Source organism: Canis aureus, chromosome 26, assembly GCF_053574225.1.
Source record: "Canis aureus isolate CA01 chromosome 26, VMU_Caureus_v.1.0, whole genome shotgun sequence".
Lineage (NCBI taxonomy): Eukaryota > Metazoa > Chordata > Mammalia > Carnivora > Canidae > Canis > Canis aureus.
Window position 1 is genome coordinate 10,986,301 of NC_135636.1, and position 15,633 is coordinate 11,001,933.

A 15,633-nucleotide genomic window follows, 5' to 3' on the forward strand; every position below is an offset into this window, starting at 1 on the left:
TCTAGTTCCTTGAGGTATATAGTTAGGTTGTTTGAGATTTTTCTTATTCTTAATATATGTGTTTATTGCTATAAGCTTTCCTCTTAGAACTGCTTTTGCTGCAGCACACAAAATTTGAGATGATGGATTTTCATTTTAATATGTTTCAAGATAATTTTCCTTTTGATTTTTTCTTTGACCCATTATTATTATTTTTTTTAGAAACATGCTGTTTAGTTTCCACATACTTGAATCTACTCACTTTCCTCTGGTTGACTTCTAATTTTGTGTCATTGTGGTCAGAGAAGATAGTTGATATGATTTCAGTCTCTTCAATTTGCTAAGATTAGTTCTGTGGCCTATAATATCATCGATCCTGGAGAATGTTCATACGCACTTAAGAATGTGCATTCTGTTGCTGGATGGAAAGTTTCTATATATGTCTGTTGGGTCCATTTGTTTAAGGTGTGTTCAAGTTCAATCTTTCCTTATTAATTTTCTGTCTGCACAATCACTCTGTTGCTGATAGTGAGATATTGAAGTCCCCCTACTGTTATTGTATTGTTGTATATTTCTTCCTTAAGATTTGTTAGTATTTGTATAATACATTTTGGTGCTCAGATATTGGGAGTGTATGTATTTATAATTGTATATCTTCTTGATATACAGAGGGTCCCGACTTATGATGGATTGGCTTAGTTTTTCAACTTTATGATGGTACAAAAATTATACTCATTCAGTAGAAACCATGCTTTGAATTTTCAGAGTTTTTTTAAAGATTTTATTTATTTATTCATGAGAGACAGAGAGAGAGAGAGAGAGAGGCAGAGACACAGGCAGAGGGAGAAGCCGTCTCCATGCAGGGAGCCTGATGCAGGACTCGATCCCAGGTCTCCAGGATCATGCCCTGGGCTGAAGGTGGCGCTAAACTGCTGAGCCACCTGGGCTGCCTGAATTTTCAGTTTTTAATCTTTTCCCAGCCTAGTGATAATGCAGTATGGTACTGTCTCATGAAGGTAAGCAGCAGAAGCAGCAGCAAGCTGCAGTTCCCAATAGCAATGTGATCAGGAAGGTAAACAATTGATACACTTAAAACCATTCTGTACCCATATAATCATTTTGTTATTCACTTTCAGGACAGTATTCAATAAATTACCTGAGATATTCAACTCTATTATAAAATAGGCTTTGTGTTAGATGATTTTGTCCAACCGTAGGTTAATACAAGTGTTGTAAGCACATTTAAGGTAGGCTATGCTATTATGTTTGGTAGGTTAGATGCATTAAATGCATTTTTAACTTATATTTTTAACTTGTGATGGGTTTATCAGGCTGTAGCCATTGTAAGTGGTGGAAGATCTGTATTGATTCCTTTATCATAATTATATAATGACCTGTTTTGTCTCTTTTACCAATTTTGGCTTGAAATTTATTTTGTCTGGTGTAAATGTGTCTACACCCACTTTCTTCTGGCTACCATTTCTTGGAGTATCATCCTCTGCCCCTTCACTTTTGAGTCTATGTTTGTGTTTGAAGCTGAGAAGAGTCTCCCAAAGGCAGCACACAGTTGGGTCTTTGTTTTAATTCATCCACTCTGTTCCTTTTGATTGGTGAGTTCAATCCACTTATATTTAAGGTGATTATTGATATATGAAGACTTACTATTGCCATTTTATCTTTTGTTTTCAGATTGGTTTGTATCTCCATTGTTTCTTTTTCTTGGTTTATTTACTTTTTAGGTTGGTGGTTTTCTATGACAATTTGTTCAGACTCACCGCCTTTTTAAATGTTTTATCTTTGCTCTAGATTTTGTTCTGTAGTTCCCATGAGGTTTGTATAAAATATCTCATAGATAAAATAGTCCTTTTTTCTGATAGCAAATTACCTTCATTTGACTATACAGGTTCTGGCATTTTCTTCCCCCCTTTTATGCTTTTGTTGTCACAAATTAGCTCTTTTTATGCTGTGAGTTTATTGCCAAATTGTAGTAGCGATATTTATTTTTAATGCTTTTCTCTTATAAACTTATACTATAATCATTTAACACCCTATTCTAAAATAGGATTATAATTTTGACTCTATAATTTTCTCTATCACTTTAGTAAAAATTTGGGGTATTTTTTCTTTTCATTTTAGGTAGAGGAGCTTCTTTCAACATTTTTTTGTAAGGCAGGTCCAGTGGTGGTAAACTGCCTCAGCTTTTGTTTGCTTTTCTCCTTTATATCTGAAGGGTCACTTTGCAGGATAGAGTATTCTCAGCTGGAAATTTTTATCTTTCAATACTTTAAATATGACATTTCACTCTCTCCTGGCCTGTAGAGTTTCTGTTGAAGAAATCTGCTGATAATCCAATGAGGGTTCCTCTGCAGGTTACATTTTTTTCCCTCCTGGATGACATTAGGAGTCTTTATCATCAATTTTTGACAGCTTCATGATAATGTGTCTTGAAAAGGGTCTTCCAGCATTCAGATAGTAAGGTGACCTATTAGCTTTGTGGACTTATTTGCTTTGTCTGGTTCTTTCCTTAGGTTTGGGAAGCTTTCAGCTATTGTTTCTTTAAATAATCCTCTGCCCCCCTCTCCTTCTCTCCTGCTGTACCCATTATTTTTATGTTGGTCTGCCTAGTGGAGTCTGATAGCTCTTGCAGGGTTTCTTCTTAAAAATCTTAGTTCTCTTTCTTCCACTTGAATCATTTCTAGATTTCTATTTTCTAGCTCGCCTATTCTCTTTTCCATCTGATCTGCTCTATCTCCTATACTTTTTAATGCATTCTTCATCTTATGTGCTGAGTTCTTCACCTCTGGAATTTCAATCTTTTTGGCCAACCACTCCTTCAGTTCATTAATTTTATTCCTGAGCTCATTAAATTGCTTTTCTGAGTCTTCTTGGAGATTGCTGAGTTTCTTCATAACAGCTACTTTGAGTTCTCTATCAGTTAGCTCCTAATTGGTGACTTGGAGACTGGCTACTTGGAGACCATCATTGTCTTTTGGTGATACCGTATTACTGTGATTTGTCGTGGTGTTTGACATGTACCTCTGCTGGTGCCTTTGAAGTACTGAATATCTTTGTTATATAGGTAAATTTTGTTCACTTTGAGTTTAACAATTCAACAGGTTGGGATGTAGAGGCCATTCTTTTGTTTTCCAGCAGGTGGCAACATAGCACAATTTTGTTTTGTTTTGTTTCCTCTTTTTTTAAGCACTTTATGGCTGTATTGGGAACATACATGTTCCACCCTCCACCTGCTCTTCTGGAGGGGTCATTGAGACTGTCAGAGTTACTTGGGCATGGGCACAGGTGTCATTACCAGTGCTGAGGTTGCCAAGGTTGCTGGTGCACTGGCCAGGTGTCCTGGGATCATAGGTGCTGCTGCTGCTGCCCAGGGTTACTGGGGATACCACTGTCTCTGGAGCCACAGCCACTGCCAGGGTTGCTGGGGTTACAGGCACCACTGCTGCTGTTCCCCCGGTTCTGCTGCAGCTCTCTTGTTTTTGCCTCAGCCACAAGGTCCAATCCACCCACCTTCAGATACACAGATGTAGGATTCTTTCTCTCTGGAGTCCTGGTGTGCTATGCAAAGAACCCCTACTGGGTTATGGATTCCCTACTTGTAAATTAAGGGGAGAAACAAAGGAAATGATTCACACTGCCATTATGCTGACATTACCCCCTCACCCCTAATTTCTTAAAAGTTCATGTAGATTTTGTATTTCGTCCATAATATAAAAATAATGTCACAAATTGCTTACTGTCAGCTATAGTAAAGCTCTGGCCAGACACTGGTGATGTGGCTCTGTGTGCCCCCACCCAGCATGTCACCTGCTGGTGACAGGAGATGAGAATCCCACTTTGAGAAGTATGGAGCCCAAGCGAGTTAGTCCTTCCTGCTGATCAAAGCATAGTGATCTGGGTGAATGACCAGACTAGGCCCTGATCCACTGGTATTACCTCCCTGGAGATACTAGGGAGACAATAGCTTGCCTCTTCCTAAACACTCAGTTATACTAATTTTTTTTTCTCCACTCATCTTGACATTTTAATACAACATTGACATACTTTTAAAAAAATTTATTGCATTTTTTATTGCAAAAATTGTATTTATTGTAGAATAATTGAAATATAGACCCTGAAGAGGAAAATAAAAATCCTTTATAATATTCCATGAATAGAAAATCCCTGGTGATATGTTGTGGGTTCCTGCCAGTTTAATATATAAATGCAAAGTATAAAGACAGGTTTAAGAATGAAATTAGGATCATAAAATATACCCACTTTTGTGGCCCTGCTTCAAATGTATTTTCACTATTATATTATTAACATTTCCTGATGTAATTAAATATTCCTCTACACTATAATTTTTATTAGTCTTATTAAATAGCCATTACATAATTTATTTACTCCTTTTCTTAGACATATGTGGAAGGCTGTTTCTAAGTTTTAAAGTTCTGTGATGAACATCATTTTAAAATATATGTCTTTGTATTTCTGTTTATTTCCTTAAGCAGAATTTCTTTCCTTTTTTTTTTTTTTTTTTTTTTGAAGATTTTATTTATTTATTTATTTATTTATTTATTTATTTATTTATTTATTTGAGAGAGAGTAAGTATGAGCGGAAGGAGGGACATAATGGGGAGGGAGAGGGAGAGGCACTGAGTGTGGAGCCTGATGCGGGTCTCAATCTCATGATCCCAAGAATCAAATGCTCAACTAACTGAGCCACCCAGGCACTCCAGGCAGAAATTTCTAAAATGGGGAATTTAGAGCAAAAGGAATGAATGTTTGAAGATTCTTGATCCATATTGCTATACTACTGCTCAAAGCTTGTTAATAATTTATTTTTTTACCAGTAGTGTGTAAGAATTCCACAATCAGCCTCTGTAGGTCAAGGTTTAGAATCATACATTTAAAAAACTAGTTTGCCAATTCAGTGGGCCAAAATGGAACCTTGTTATTTTGCGTTATATATTTTTCCATGACCAGTTGAGTTGATCTTTTTGCATCCTTATTGCTCATTTTTTTTGTTGCTTTATGAACAGCCCAGCAAAGCCCCAAGCCCCAAAGATAATATCCTTTGCCTATGTTTTTCTTTCATTTCTTTTATTGATTTGTTAGAGCTCTTTCTAAATTAAGGACCTTAGCCAAATTCCTGTCATTTGTATTACATATATATTTACCCAATCTTTTCTTTTATATATTGCATTTTGACTTGCAGAAGATTTCCCACTACATTGCATAAATCTATTATTTTTTGCAAATACATATTTTAACTACCACATAAAACAATGTATTGATTTACAAATATTGCCTTTCTGCACAATTTCACTCAAACTACTCACAAACACCTTTGACATTTGTGTTGTCCTCACTAGGTGACTGGTTACCTTTTCAGTCACTTAGCGTTTTTCTGGGCTCACTGTGGTGGTCACTGGTGCTATGTGTCATATTTCTAGCTGTCCACAGTTTGGGTCCATGATCCCTTCATGGTTGGGTGGGGTCTCACAAACCATTTTAATCAATGAATTCTGAGTGGGAGTGGTGGATCATAGTGTGATTTCTAGGCTGAACCATTTACTAGTCAGTGACAGATGCTGCAGAACACCCCCCCCAACTCCATCTGCACAAGGACTAGCAATGTCCCAGATGTAATCTATGTTCTCTGAGAGATTGTGACAAGCAGAGCTCCCTACTGACCAGGTGAGGTGCAGCTGAAAGAGAAATAAACTTTTGTGGTTTGAAGCTTCTGAACTTTGGGGGGCTTTTTGTTATCATGGCATAACATAGCCTCTCCTAACTGATACAGTTCATCACCTTGGCTACCATCTGTGTTATATCAGATTTGCCTTAAAAAAAAAGTCTCTGTGTAGTGCAGTCCCTGGAATTTTCAAGTAGCCATCTGTATAATATTAGAGCAGCTGCTGTTTTCATTTTTCCTGAAATGTGTATTCTTACTCTTGACAACTTATCCACCTACTGAATTGCTTTTTATTTTTAAGGATGAATAAAAACCTTTTAATCTGAATAATGTTAAGCACAATAAAAATGAAGTGAATACTGTAATGAATCCCCATGGGTCCATTGCTGAGCTTTAACAATGACCAGACTTGCAAAAATTTTGAAAGATTTTATGTAGTAATATTTATTACTCAGTTTTGGTAAATATTTTCCCTTTGCTTTTATGCTTAGAAAGTCCCTCTCTGTCACAATTACAGTGATTGAATTATATTTTGATACAGTTATTTAATATTTTCATTATTTGTCACTACTATTCTTTTCTGTACTCAGTGTTGGAAGTGGTGGGGAGTTCACAAAGCTCCTTAAATGGGGACAGCAGGGGAATGGATCCTCCTATAAGAAGCTAGGCTTACTTTCAGAGAGCTAATTGCTCTGCCTACGGGAGAAAGGGGCTGGTCCCAGTCTATGTTCCTTCAAAACCAGTTGCTGAGACAAGGACCAGGGAGCAGTAGGTAATTTGAGGAGATCTGATCTCAGGAAGCATACGTTTGGGACAGAAGAACATGAAAAGCCAATCAAGTGTGAGCTGATGAGCAGGTTTCCCCTGTGGGAGCTGGGGTTGATCCCTCTGGAGAACCCCTGTGAACGTCCCACCAGGACAATGCAGCTGGGAGGTTGCTCCTGGGGCATCAATTCCTCACAGTCTGGGGCCAGGCTCACACTGGGGAGCACACTTCCGTGGTGACTTGCAGGGCCTCAAGCAGAGGAGCAGTGAGAAGCTGGCTGGCTGGTGGGCAGGACGCCACGGCTGGCTGGAGCTGTGCGCTGCAGCTGTGCCAATGCAGCCCAGTCACCAGGATCACAGCATCTGCCTCGTGTCCCATCAAGTTCCACAGGAGTTCAAGAGCATGCTGGGGGTGTCCCAATCTCCAGAAAAGCCACACAGAGGATGGTACGGTTGCCCTTGGCTTCTGTTTAAATCTTTCACTGAAGGCAAACCACATTTAGTGGCACCTACTATAGTTGCCTCTAATTACTACCTGTTTTGCCGTGTATACACGTTGGAAGGAAAGACTCTTATGCAATCCTGTCTCATTTCTAGCAGGATCCAAACACACCATGATTAGCCTTTCTGATATTATGGTAGTTGGTGAAGGGTTTTCATTCATGTCAATCCCTTAAACTGATTGGGATTTTCATGGGGTTTGGGTAAGTCACCACTGCCAGTTAGGCCACAGGGCGAGCAGCCAAGTGTCAAAGTTTGCCTGGGACTGGGGAGTTCCTTGGAGGTGGACTTTCAGTGCTCACAATGGGAAACCAAGATGGTTGGCCATCCCACCTAAGGCTGGCCAGCACTTAAGACGGATCACTCCAAAGTCACCAATTTCTTTATTACAAGTGAAAGGAGGGACTGTAACTGCAATAATTGTTTCAGAGACTGGATCGCAGAATCCACACTTTGGTAGCTCCTGCTCCATTGTGAACCTCTGCTTGGTTTCAGAGCATAAGTCAGGGCTCATGGGGTGTTCCTGAGAGCTCCTTGGCAGGAGGTATCCACTGCCTGCCAGAGGCCCCGGCACTTACTGCCACTGGATCAGACCCACTGCTCCGGTTAAATTTCAGCAGGCTGTACCAGAGCTTCGCTTCACCAATACCCAATTCATCACTCTCTCCCTGTCAGCCCTCCGCCACTCTTGCCCACATGGTGCCTTTGAGGCCACTGTTTTGCGAGTGATCCTTCTTTAGTACATTCCAGCCCAAAGATCTGGGATCTGTGCCTCTGCCCTTCTCAGTCCCCCAGGGACTGCCTGATAAACAATCAATGCTCTGTCTCACCTGTGCCTCCGAGGATTTTTCTGTAGCCTTGTCTTTAAATATTCCTGAGATATTCCTTTCAGTAGCATCCCCAAGCCATGATTAATAAGAGGTTGGGGTATAGCCATCAGAGCCAGCCACAGACGACCAGGGTTGCCCTGGGTAGCTGCACTTTCTCAAGATGTGGAAGGAAGTTCATGAATCAGCTGTCACTTTCAAGGCCCTCTAGTGTTGCCTGATTTCTCTCTTCTGGTTGTCAGGGCAACATGAGACGCTGTGGTCCCACAACTTCTGGGCTCTGTTACTCCATTAGTCTCTGCAACAGCTGCATCTTTCTGACCAACAAATACTGGTCCTTTATGAGCCAGCCAGTGAAGACCCTAAGCCTAAGACTGGGTTTCATCAAACTGCACTCTGGAGATTGTAACAGGTGGAAGTGGGTGCAAGCCCACATCCCTTGGACCTTCCATGTGCTGGGGATTTCCAAATGCCACCACAGTCCTCTCTTTGTAGAAGGGGTTTCTCCCAAGAGTCTGTTCTGCACGCCTGCCCCTGGGAAGTGCTGCGGCATTTCCGTAGACACTGACTTTTACCCCAGCTCCTTTGCTACCAGCAGGGATAACTCCAGTGCGTGTTCTGTATAGTTTTCCAGTTTCCCAGTGGGATTAAGCTCTAGTTGTTCACAGTGGTAGCTGACTTGATAACGCACCCCCTTCACTGGCCCCTTTCACTACTGGTATTCCCTCCCAAAGCAAATGCCTGAACTTAATCCTTGTCTCAGGACAAGGATTTTACAGGATCCCAAACTAAGAAAGAAATCAGTTATTGGATATCTCACAATTCAGTGGTCTATGACTGTCACCTACTTTCCATATAAAATGTGAACAATGTTTTTATTGTATGGTCAGCAGTAGACTATAAAGAGGAAAAAACAAATAAAGGGAAAAAAGATTCCTTCCCTCTTTTCTCCTCTGCTTCTTGCTTGTTCCCTTAAGTATTCACTGAAAAAATGAATATGCAAACTCAAATCTGCAAGGAGCCAGGTAGGTGATATTTGTGTGCGAAATAGAAGTCAATTAGGAGTGATGGGGTTTGGGGAAAACAGCACATCCCCCAAAAGGTCCCTCAGCCTCCTTTTTCTTTATCATTGCTATGTTGGCCAAACAAAACTGACTTAGCATGATGCTAAAATTCAAAGACAAGCGTAAGACCTACCCTTGTGTACTAGGTAATTATCTGACTCCTTCGTTTAGGTGGACACTACCTTTCCAAAATGGACTTTCCTTTAGAGCTGATCAGATAACTGAGAGGAGATCTTTGCTCAAGTATAATACATCATCATGCACGAGACTCTATGATTCTGTCTAAAAAAAAAATGTCACCTTGAAACAAGAAAAGAACCATTCCCATAGCTTGGGGGAAAGTCGAATGAGAAATCATGTATTTTTCATCATACTCACTTCACTTTCTAAAATATTTACATGCTGTCATCTAAAGACAAGTCATAACAATTTTTCTCTTTAAGTTTTGGCACAGTTGGCATGCTTTCCAGAACAATCACACTTGAAAGGGCCTTTCTAGTTGCAGCAGGGGAGGCTACAGATGGAAGAGAGAAATACTCAGACTTTAGATGTGGGGAACAGTTCAGAAGTCCATGGAAAATGACAGGAGCCACTCGGGAATGTGCTGCATTGAATGCCATGTGCTTTGTAAATTCAGACAGAGGGCAGATGTCACCTATATGTCTCTCTTTTGGTGTTGGGTGTCAAAAACCCTTCTGAGTGGAAATCCATGTCTGCTGGGGAAGGAAGACATCTGCCAAGTGTTCCCCAGGGTACTTGTCACCTGGTCTTGGGCTTGGATGCGCAACAATTTCTCTCCAGCCACACAGTGGCTGTTTGCCAATAAGCAAACAAACAATAAGCAAACAACCTGTTTGTGTGTCAAATGTTTCATCTTAAAAACTCTTAAGGATTGAGGCACTGAAATGTGGTGGTACCACTACCTCCTACCCCTCCCCATGCCCCCAGTCCTGTCAGATCCCATGGGGATCTCCACACACTCAGTGGCCAGTCCTGCAGCCATGTTCGATGCAGAATATTTGTCTGGTCCCAGCCTGTATGAGATCCTGCCTGAATCCATCCCATTGCCCTTGCCCCTCCTCATGCATCCTTACAAGAAACCCCATCAGTTGAGCTACCTGGGCTTCTGTTCCTACAGCTCAGAGACAAACCAGAGTATCTGGCTTAGTCATCAATGCCTTCAGTGGTTAACACCTGGATGGGGATGTGCAGTGCCATTACTTCCAGAAAACGAGTCACTTCTACTGACCTTTTCTAGTCACTGGGGGATTTTTAAAACCACATTGTTCTGTGGTCTTAGTATCTTAGGATTATGAGATACATATTCTAGAAACATTTAGAGTGGCACCTCTCAAACTTGAGTGTGACCCTGTTAAAACGCAGCTCTGATACATCAGGTGGGTTGGTGGGTGGGGCTGAGGGTCTGAATTTCTCACCAATTTGCAGGTGGGCCAGTGGCCACACTTTGAGAACCACTGACGTGGACTATTTTAACGAAGAAGAAAGTAAGGCATGGAGAAACCAAGTGACTAGTCCGAAGGTCAACAGGGGACAGGATTGAGGTGAGAACTTGGGTATCCCAGCTGTCAAGCTCAGCTCTCTAACTTGTTCATGTCAATTCTTTAAAAAAATCCCTGCAACAGAGGCATCCCCCTTTCATGAAACACTGGCTGTCTAGTGAAGCTATGTGGAGATGGGAACAGGCTAGCAGAAGAGCCTGTGGTTCTGAGTGATGATTCCATCATCACTTGCTCCAGGTGCCTCCCTGCATGTGGAGACCACGACAGCCATGACTGGAAGAGAAATCATGGTAGCAAAGACACAAAGGCCTGGATCAACCTGGCTGTGTTCTAAGAAAACTTTATTTGCAAAGATAGCTAGTACATTGGGTCTGGCCTGTGGGCCAAGGTTGGCTGATACCTGCTCTGAGGGATGGTACTTTATTATTTTAAGTTTGTATTATTTATTTGACAGAGATAGAGAGAGAGAGAGAGAGAGAGAGAGAGAGCAAGCAAGCACAAGCAAGAGGGGTGGCAGGTGGAGGGAAAGGGAGAAGGATACTCCCTGCTGACCAGGGAGCCCCACACAGGGCTTGATCCCAGGACCCTGGGATCATGACCTGAGCCAAAGGCAGATGCTTAATGGACTGAGCCACCCAGGCACCCCTAAGAGGTGGCAGTTTGTTTGACTTACTCTTTACTATTGTTTAGGACCTAGACTCTGTCAATTTTTGTCCAATGTGATGGTTTAATCCATGAAGACTAGGCATTGTGGAAGTAAGAAACAATTTGAGGATCCCAAAGTTAAATTTCTTACACCTAAATTTAACTGAATCAGACAAAACTCATTTTATGAATTCTTTTACAAATTTTATACTTCCTAGTATTCAAAGATTTGGATTCAATAGGAATACAAAAAAGGACATGGGAACAAAAGCTAAGGACTGATTTTAGAGGCCATGGTTGGTGAAGAGAGGGGAGAAAATGAGATAGCAGAAAATTCAGCCCCTAAACCCCTACATTGTTAGACACAAACTTAGTTCTGAGCTTCCTGGCAGCCAAGGGAAAGAGTGAACCTCAGTGGGCTAATGTCTTACTTAGAGTAGGTTCACTAGAAGCAGAGTCCAAGTTAGGGACTTGGGCCCAGCAGATGTGTTGAGAATGAGCACTCAGGGGACATCAGTCAATGAGGGAGTGGAAGGAATCCCAAAACGATATGTTCTCAAGTAAAGTCAAGCCTTGGCCTGATTCACTGTGGGTTCTGGAGCATAAATTATAGCTCAGAGTGGTCCCTATTTGGGGCAAGCAGGCTGGCCTCTTCCACCCCCAACTCAGGCATTTGTTGTAGGCTGCCCCCCAAGTGTGTGTGTGGGCATAACCATCTGATGAAAGTCTCCCATCAGCCAGGGCAGTTCTCCAGGGAAGGGAGTCATCAGCATCTGAGAGTTCCCCACCCCCCACCTGAAGCTTGATAAAGGAGATGGAGGTGGGCATCACTGATATTCACTACAGTTACAGATTTTTATGTGACTTTTAATCTTTCAACCATTAAATTTCTTTTTTTTATTGAAGTCTGATTTGCCAACATATAACACCAGGTGTCACCCATCAAATTTCATTCACGTATTAATTTCACAACTACATATTGAACAGCTGATCTATCATGTTGTTAAGTGCTAGGCCAGTTGTTAAGGATAGCTGGTGTGGAAAACACATGTTTTCTGACCTCAGGAAATGTGTAGAAAAAGTTGCCTTCACTAGTATCAAAAAGCTAAGTGTTGGTGAAAACGTGGAAAAAGACGAACCCCTGTGCATTGTTGGTGGGAATGCAAATTGGTGCAGCCACTGTGGAAAACAGTATGGGGGTTCCTTAAAAAATTAGAAACAGAACTACCATATGACTCCCAAATCCCACTTCTGGGATAATCGGAAGGAAATGAAATTATCTTCTTGAGATATCTGCACCCCCATGTTCACTGCATTATTCACAGTAGCCAAGACATGGAAACAACTGAAGTGTCCCAGCAACGCATGAATGCATAAAGGTATACATATATACATATACCTCCCCCCCACCACACACAGTAGAATATTATTCAGCCATAAAAAGAAGGAAATCCTGCTATTTATGACAACATGGATGGACCTAGAGGGCATTATGGTAAGTGAAATAAGCCAAAGAAAGACAAAAACTTCATGGTATGGTATCACTTATATGTGGACTTTAAAAAAGAGTCAGACTCATAGAAACTGAGAGGGGCGGGGGCTGAGGGGTGAAGAGGACTGGGGATGCCATGCGTAGGTCAAAGGGTATAAGCTTCCAGTTATAAGATGAGAAAGTTGTGGGATTTAACAGTGAAAGCAGTAAATAAAACAAAACACAATGTTAGCATTTTGTAACACTTTAAAATAACAACAACAAAAAAACAGCCTCCAGTTGTCCACTCTTTCTTCAATATTTTTATTTTTCTAAGCTGTTGAGTTTGGGGTGTTTCGTACACATACCTACTTTAGTGATATAAATGTGTAAGTAGTAAGTTCATGTATATTTCACACAGATTGTAAATAACTCAAACATAAACAGAACAGATGTATTTTGCAGCTCATTTATAACAGTGCTAGTTTAGATATCCAAATATGGCTATAACCATTTCATCCATTTGAAATTGGTTAAAATCCAAGAAGCAAACTTTCTAAAAATTCCTAAAATGTGCTTCCAAAGGTCCATCTACTAAACCTCACATACTTGTCTTTCCCTTACTTAGGATCTGGTTATTCTTACTCTACACACCATTGTAATCTTGGGACCTGTGATTCCCATGTCTATGGCTCATGCCCTGATGGAAAGGGCATCACTATCACTTGAAGACAAGACGAAATAAGACAAAATGACTAAGTACTCTGGGCGGTTGGTGTTGTGGCACCAATGGTGAGTAGTTAGGCAATCATAAGAGCACTCGAAGACACAACCGTTTGGCAATTCAAGCCTGGAGCCTTCCATCTGAGGCCCAGGACTCTTGGGAGCTGAGACCAGCCATCCCCACTCTGCCCTGAGTTCTTCACCCACACAGCCTACAAGCCTACTAAAACACTGTGCTTTATGCCACAAAGTTTTGGGGAGATTGGTTAAGTGTCCATAATGACCTAGGTAAACACCACATCTTCCCGCAGAACTTCCCAGGGCCCAACACTGGCCTATTTATGTCATTTACACCTTACAATGATCCCAGGAGAAATCTGATTATCACCATCTTACAGGCAAAAAACAGTGGCATAGGGAGGTAAGTCATTTGCGGATACACCCAGACATTGAGTGCCCTTTGGGACCTGAACTCAGAAGGCTCTGATCACGGGGCCTGGCTCATGTCTTGTCAGAGATGACCTCTGCCCTGAGACTGTAGGGAGGGAACTTATTTCCTTACATGGGCTGATGACCCAGCTGGCCTCCCTTTGGACACTCTGCCTTGGTCTCTTTTACTTGGCCCCATCCATTTCTGGGCTAATATCAGGGATGGGCAGCCTAGAAAATCGTGGCTCACACTCCTGCCATGAGAGCACAGGGGAGCCGCAACCCTGCTGCTGCCTCTGGACCCCCCACCCTGCTGTACCCAGACCCCACTGCCTGGGGGGTGCTCCCAGCTGACGTGTGGCACAGTGGCAATGCCAGCACAGGCCCCCAGGGAGACCCTCCTTCCTCCCCATTCCTTTGCATGGGCCAGGCTGGCATCACCGTCCGAAGGCACCTCTTGCCTTCTCCTCTTTACCCTTTAAGGGAGCCCCCTGCAATAAATCTGCACTGCTAAGCCTGCTTGGGGGTCCATCTCTCGGAGGCCCTGAGCTAATGCACAGGGTAACAGCCCCACCTCTGCCTTGCTTCATTCTCATCACCTTCCCTGGGTGCCTCCCACCCCCGGCAGCCCCCGCCCCACCCCATTGGATCTGGGCCTGGTGGTCGCAGGAAAGGCCTTACCTTGTTGACGCCGTCGGCCATGGCCTGAAGTGTGAGCTCGCGGGGCCCGTCCACCGTCTTCCCGTTGTCTGTTGGGCCCCAGCTGGCACTGTAGATGTCGATCAGCTGAGGCATGTGGCTGATGGACGAGGCCTCGATGATGTCCGTCATGAATGGCTGGTCCAGCATCCGGATACCTGTGGACCCGTGTGGGCAGGAGACACTTTGGTGGACACAGGGCAGGTGTGTGTGGGGGGTGACGATGAGGGCTCGGGTCTTGGGTGTGGTGGAGGGCCTGCCACCCGGGTGTCCCAGGGGACACTGGAATCTCGAGTCCAACCTCAGGATACATGTGGGCTGCAGCCTCAGAGGATGAAGGAGGAACACAGACTGTGCCACTCCGTCCTTTTTGGCCTCCTCGCACACCTTACGTTATGTACCCCTTTGAAGAAATTGTTCCCCCACCAACTTTACTAGCATTTCTAATGGGGAGAGACCACCTTTGTTGAAGGGATTCCCTGATACGTCTGTTTCTGAGAGGAAGCTCAGCCTTCAGTGACTGGGTGTTGACAGATGCAGGGAAGCCGTGTTGCTGGAGAAATAAACCCACTGTCAGGACAGTAGGGGGGGATGCAATTGATTTAAATATTTAATAATAAACCATGGAGATTAGGGGGCAAAGAAAGGGGCAGGAATGCAAAGGCCGGCAGAATCAGGAAAAGAGGACTCCAGGTTGCCTGGCAGCTGGAAGGGGCTTTGGGAAGGACAGAAATGTTGAATGGGTCATTCTGAAATGTATTAGTAATGGAGTATATGATACAGCCCCCCGCCCTCCCCCTTCTCCCCTACGTCACCTATGTCAAGTCTGTGCTATTCCAACAACTTGTAGGAGTAACTTCTTGCTGGGATAGTAAGAAAGAACCGGGTCCCGCAGTCCTTGATTGTGAGTAAACCTGAACTGTACACAGGGACGCAGCAGGGGCACACTTGAGGGTACCCATAGTTCACATCACCCTCTGAGTGTCCGTGACCAGTGTCTCCAGAGTTAATGCAGCAGCAGCCAATGGGATGGGCACTTTGTCCCTCTATTACTATCCTCCAGACATTGCTGTTTGGGGCTGTATTGTTCTCTGCTTGGAATGCTAGTTCTCTTTCGTGGGTAAGAGCCTAGAATGTTAGAAAAGCTGGCCTAAGTCTTTCTTTCCACGGGAGTTATGAAGCGAGGAGACTGGGCTCTACACAGTCAAAACCTGGATCCTGGCACCTCTTAACTCTATTTACCATGGTCAAGGGACACTATGACCTGAGCATCACTCTCTGACATGGCATGCAAGTCCACTTAAATAAGGATAAG

The 15,633-nt window shown here is 42.9% G+C and overlaps 1 protein-coding gene across 1 annotated transcript in view; it reads right to left on the reverse strand.

Moving 5' to 3' along the window:
* PCSK2 (proprotein convertase subtilisin/kexin type 2) overlaps positions 1-15,633 on the reverse strand; it is a 249,000-nt gene that overhangs the window by 25,165 nt on the left and 208,202 nt on the right. The window contains exon 8 of the mRNA XM_077872118.1: positions 14,301-14,476. Coding sequence (XP_077728244.1) covers positions 14,301-14,476 — 176 coding nt within the window. The remainder of the gene's footprint in view (positions 1-14,300; positions 14,477-15,633) is intronic.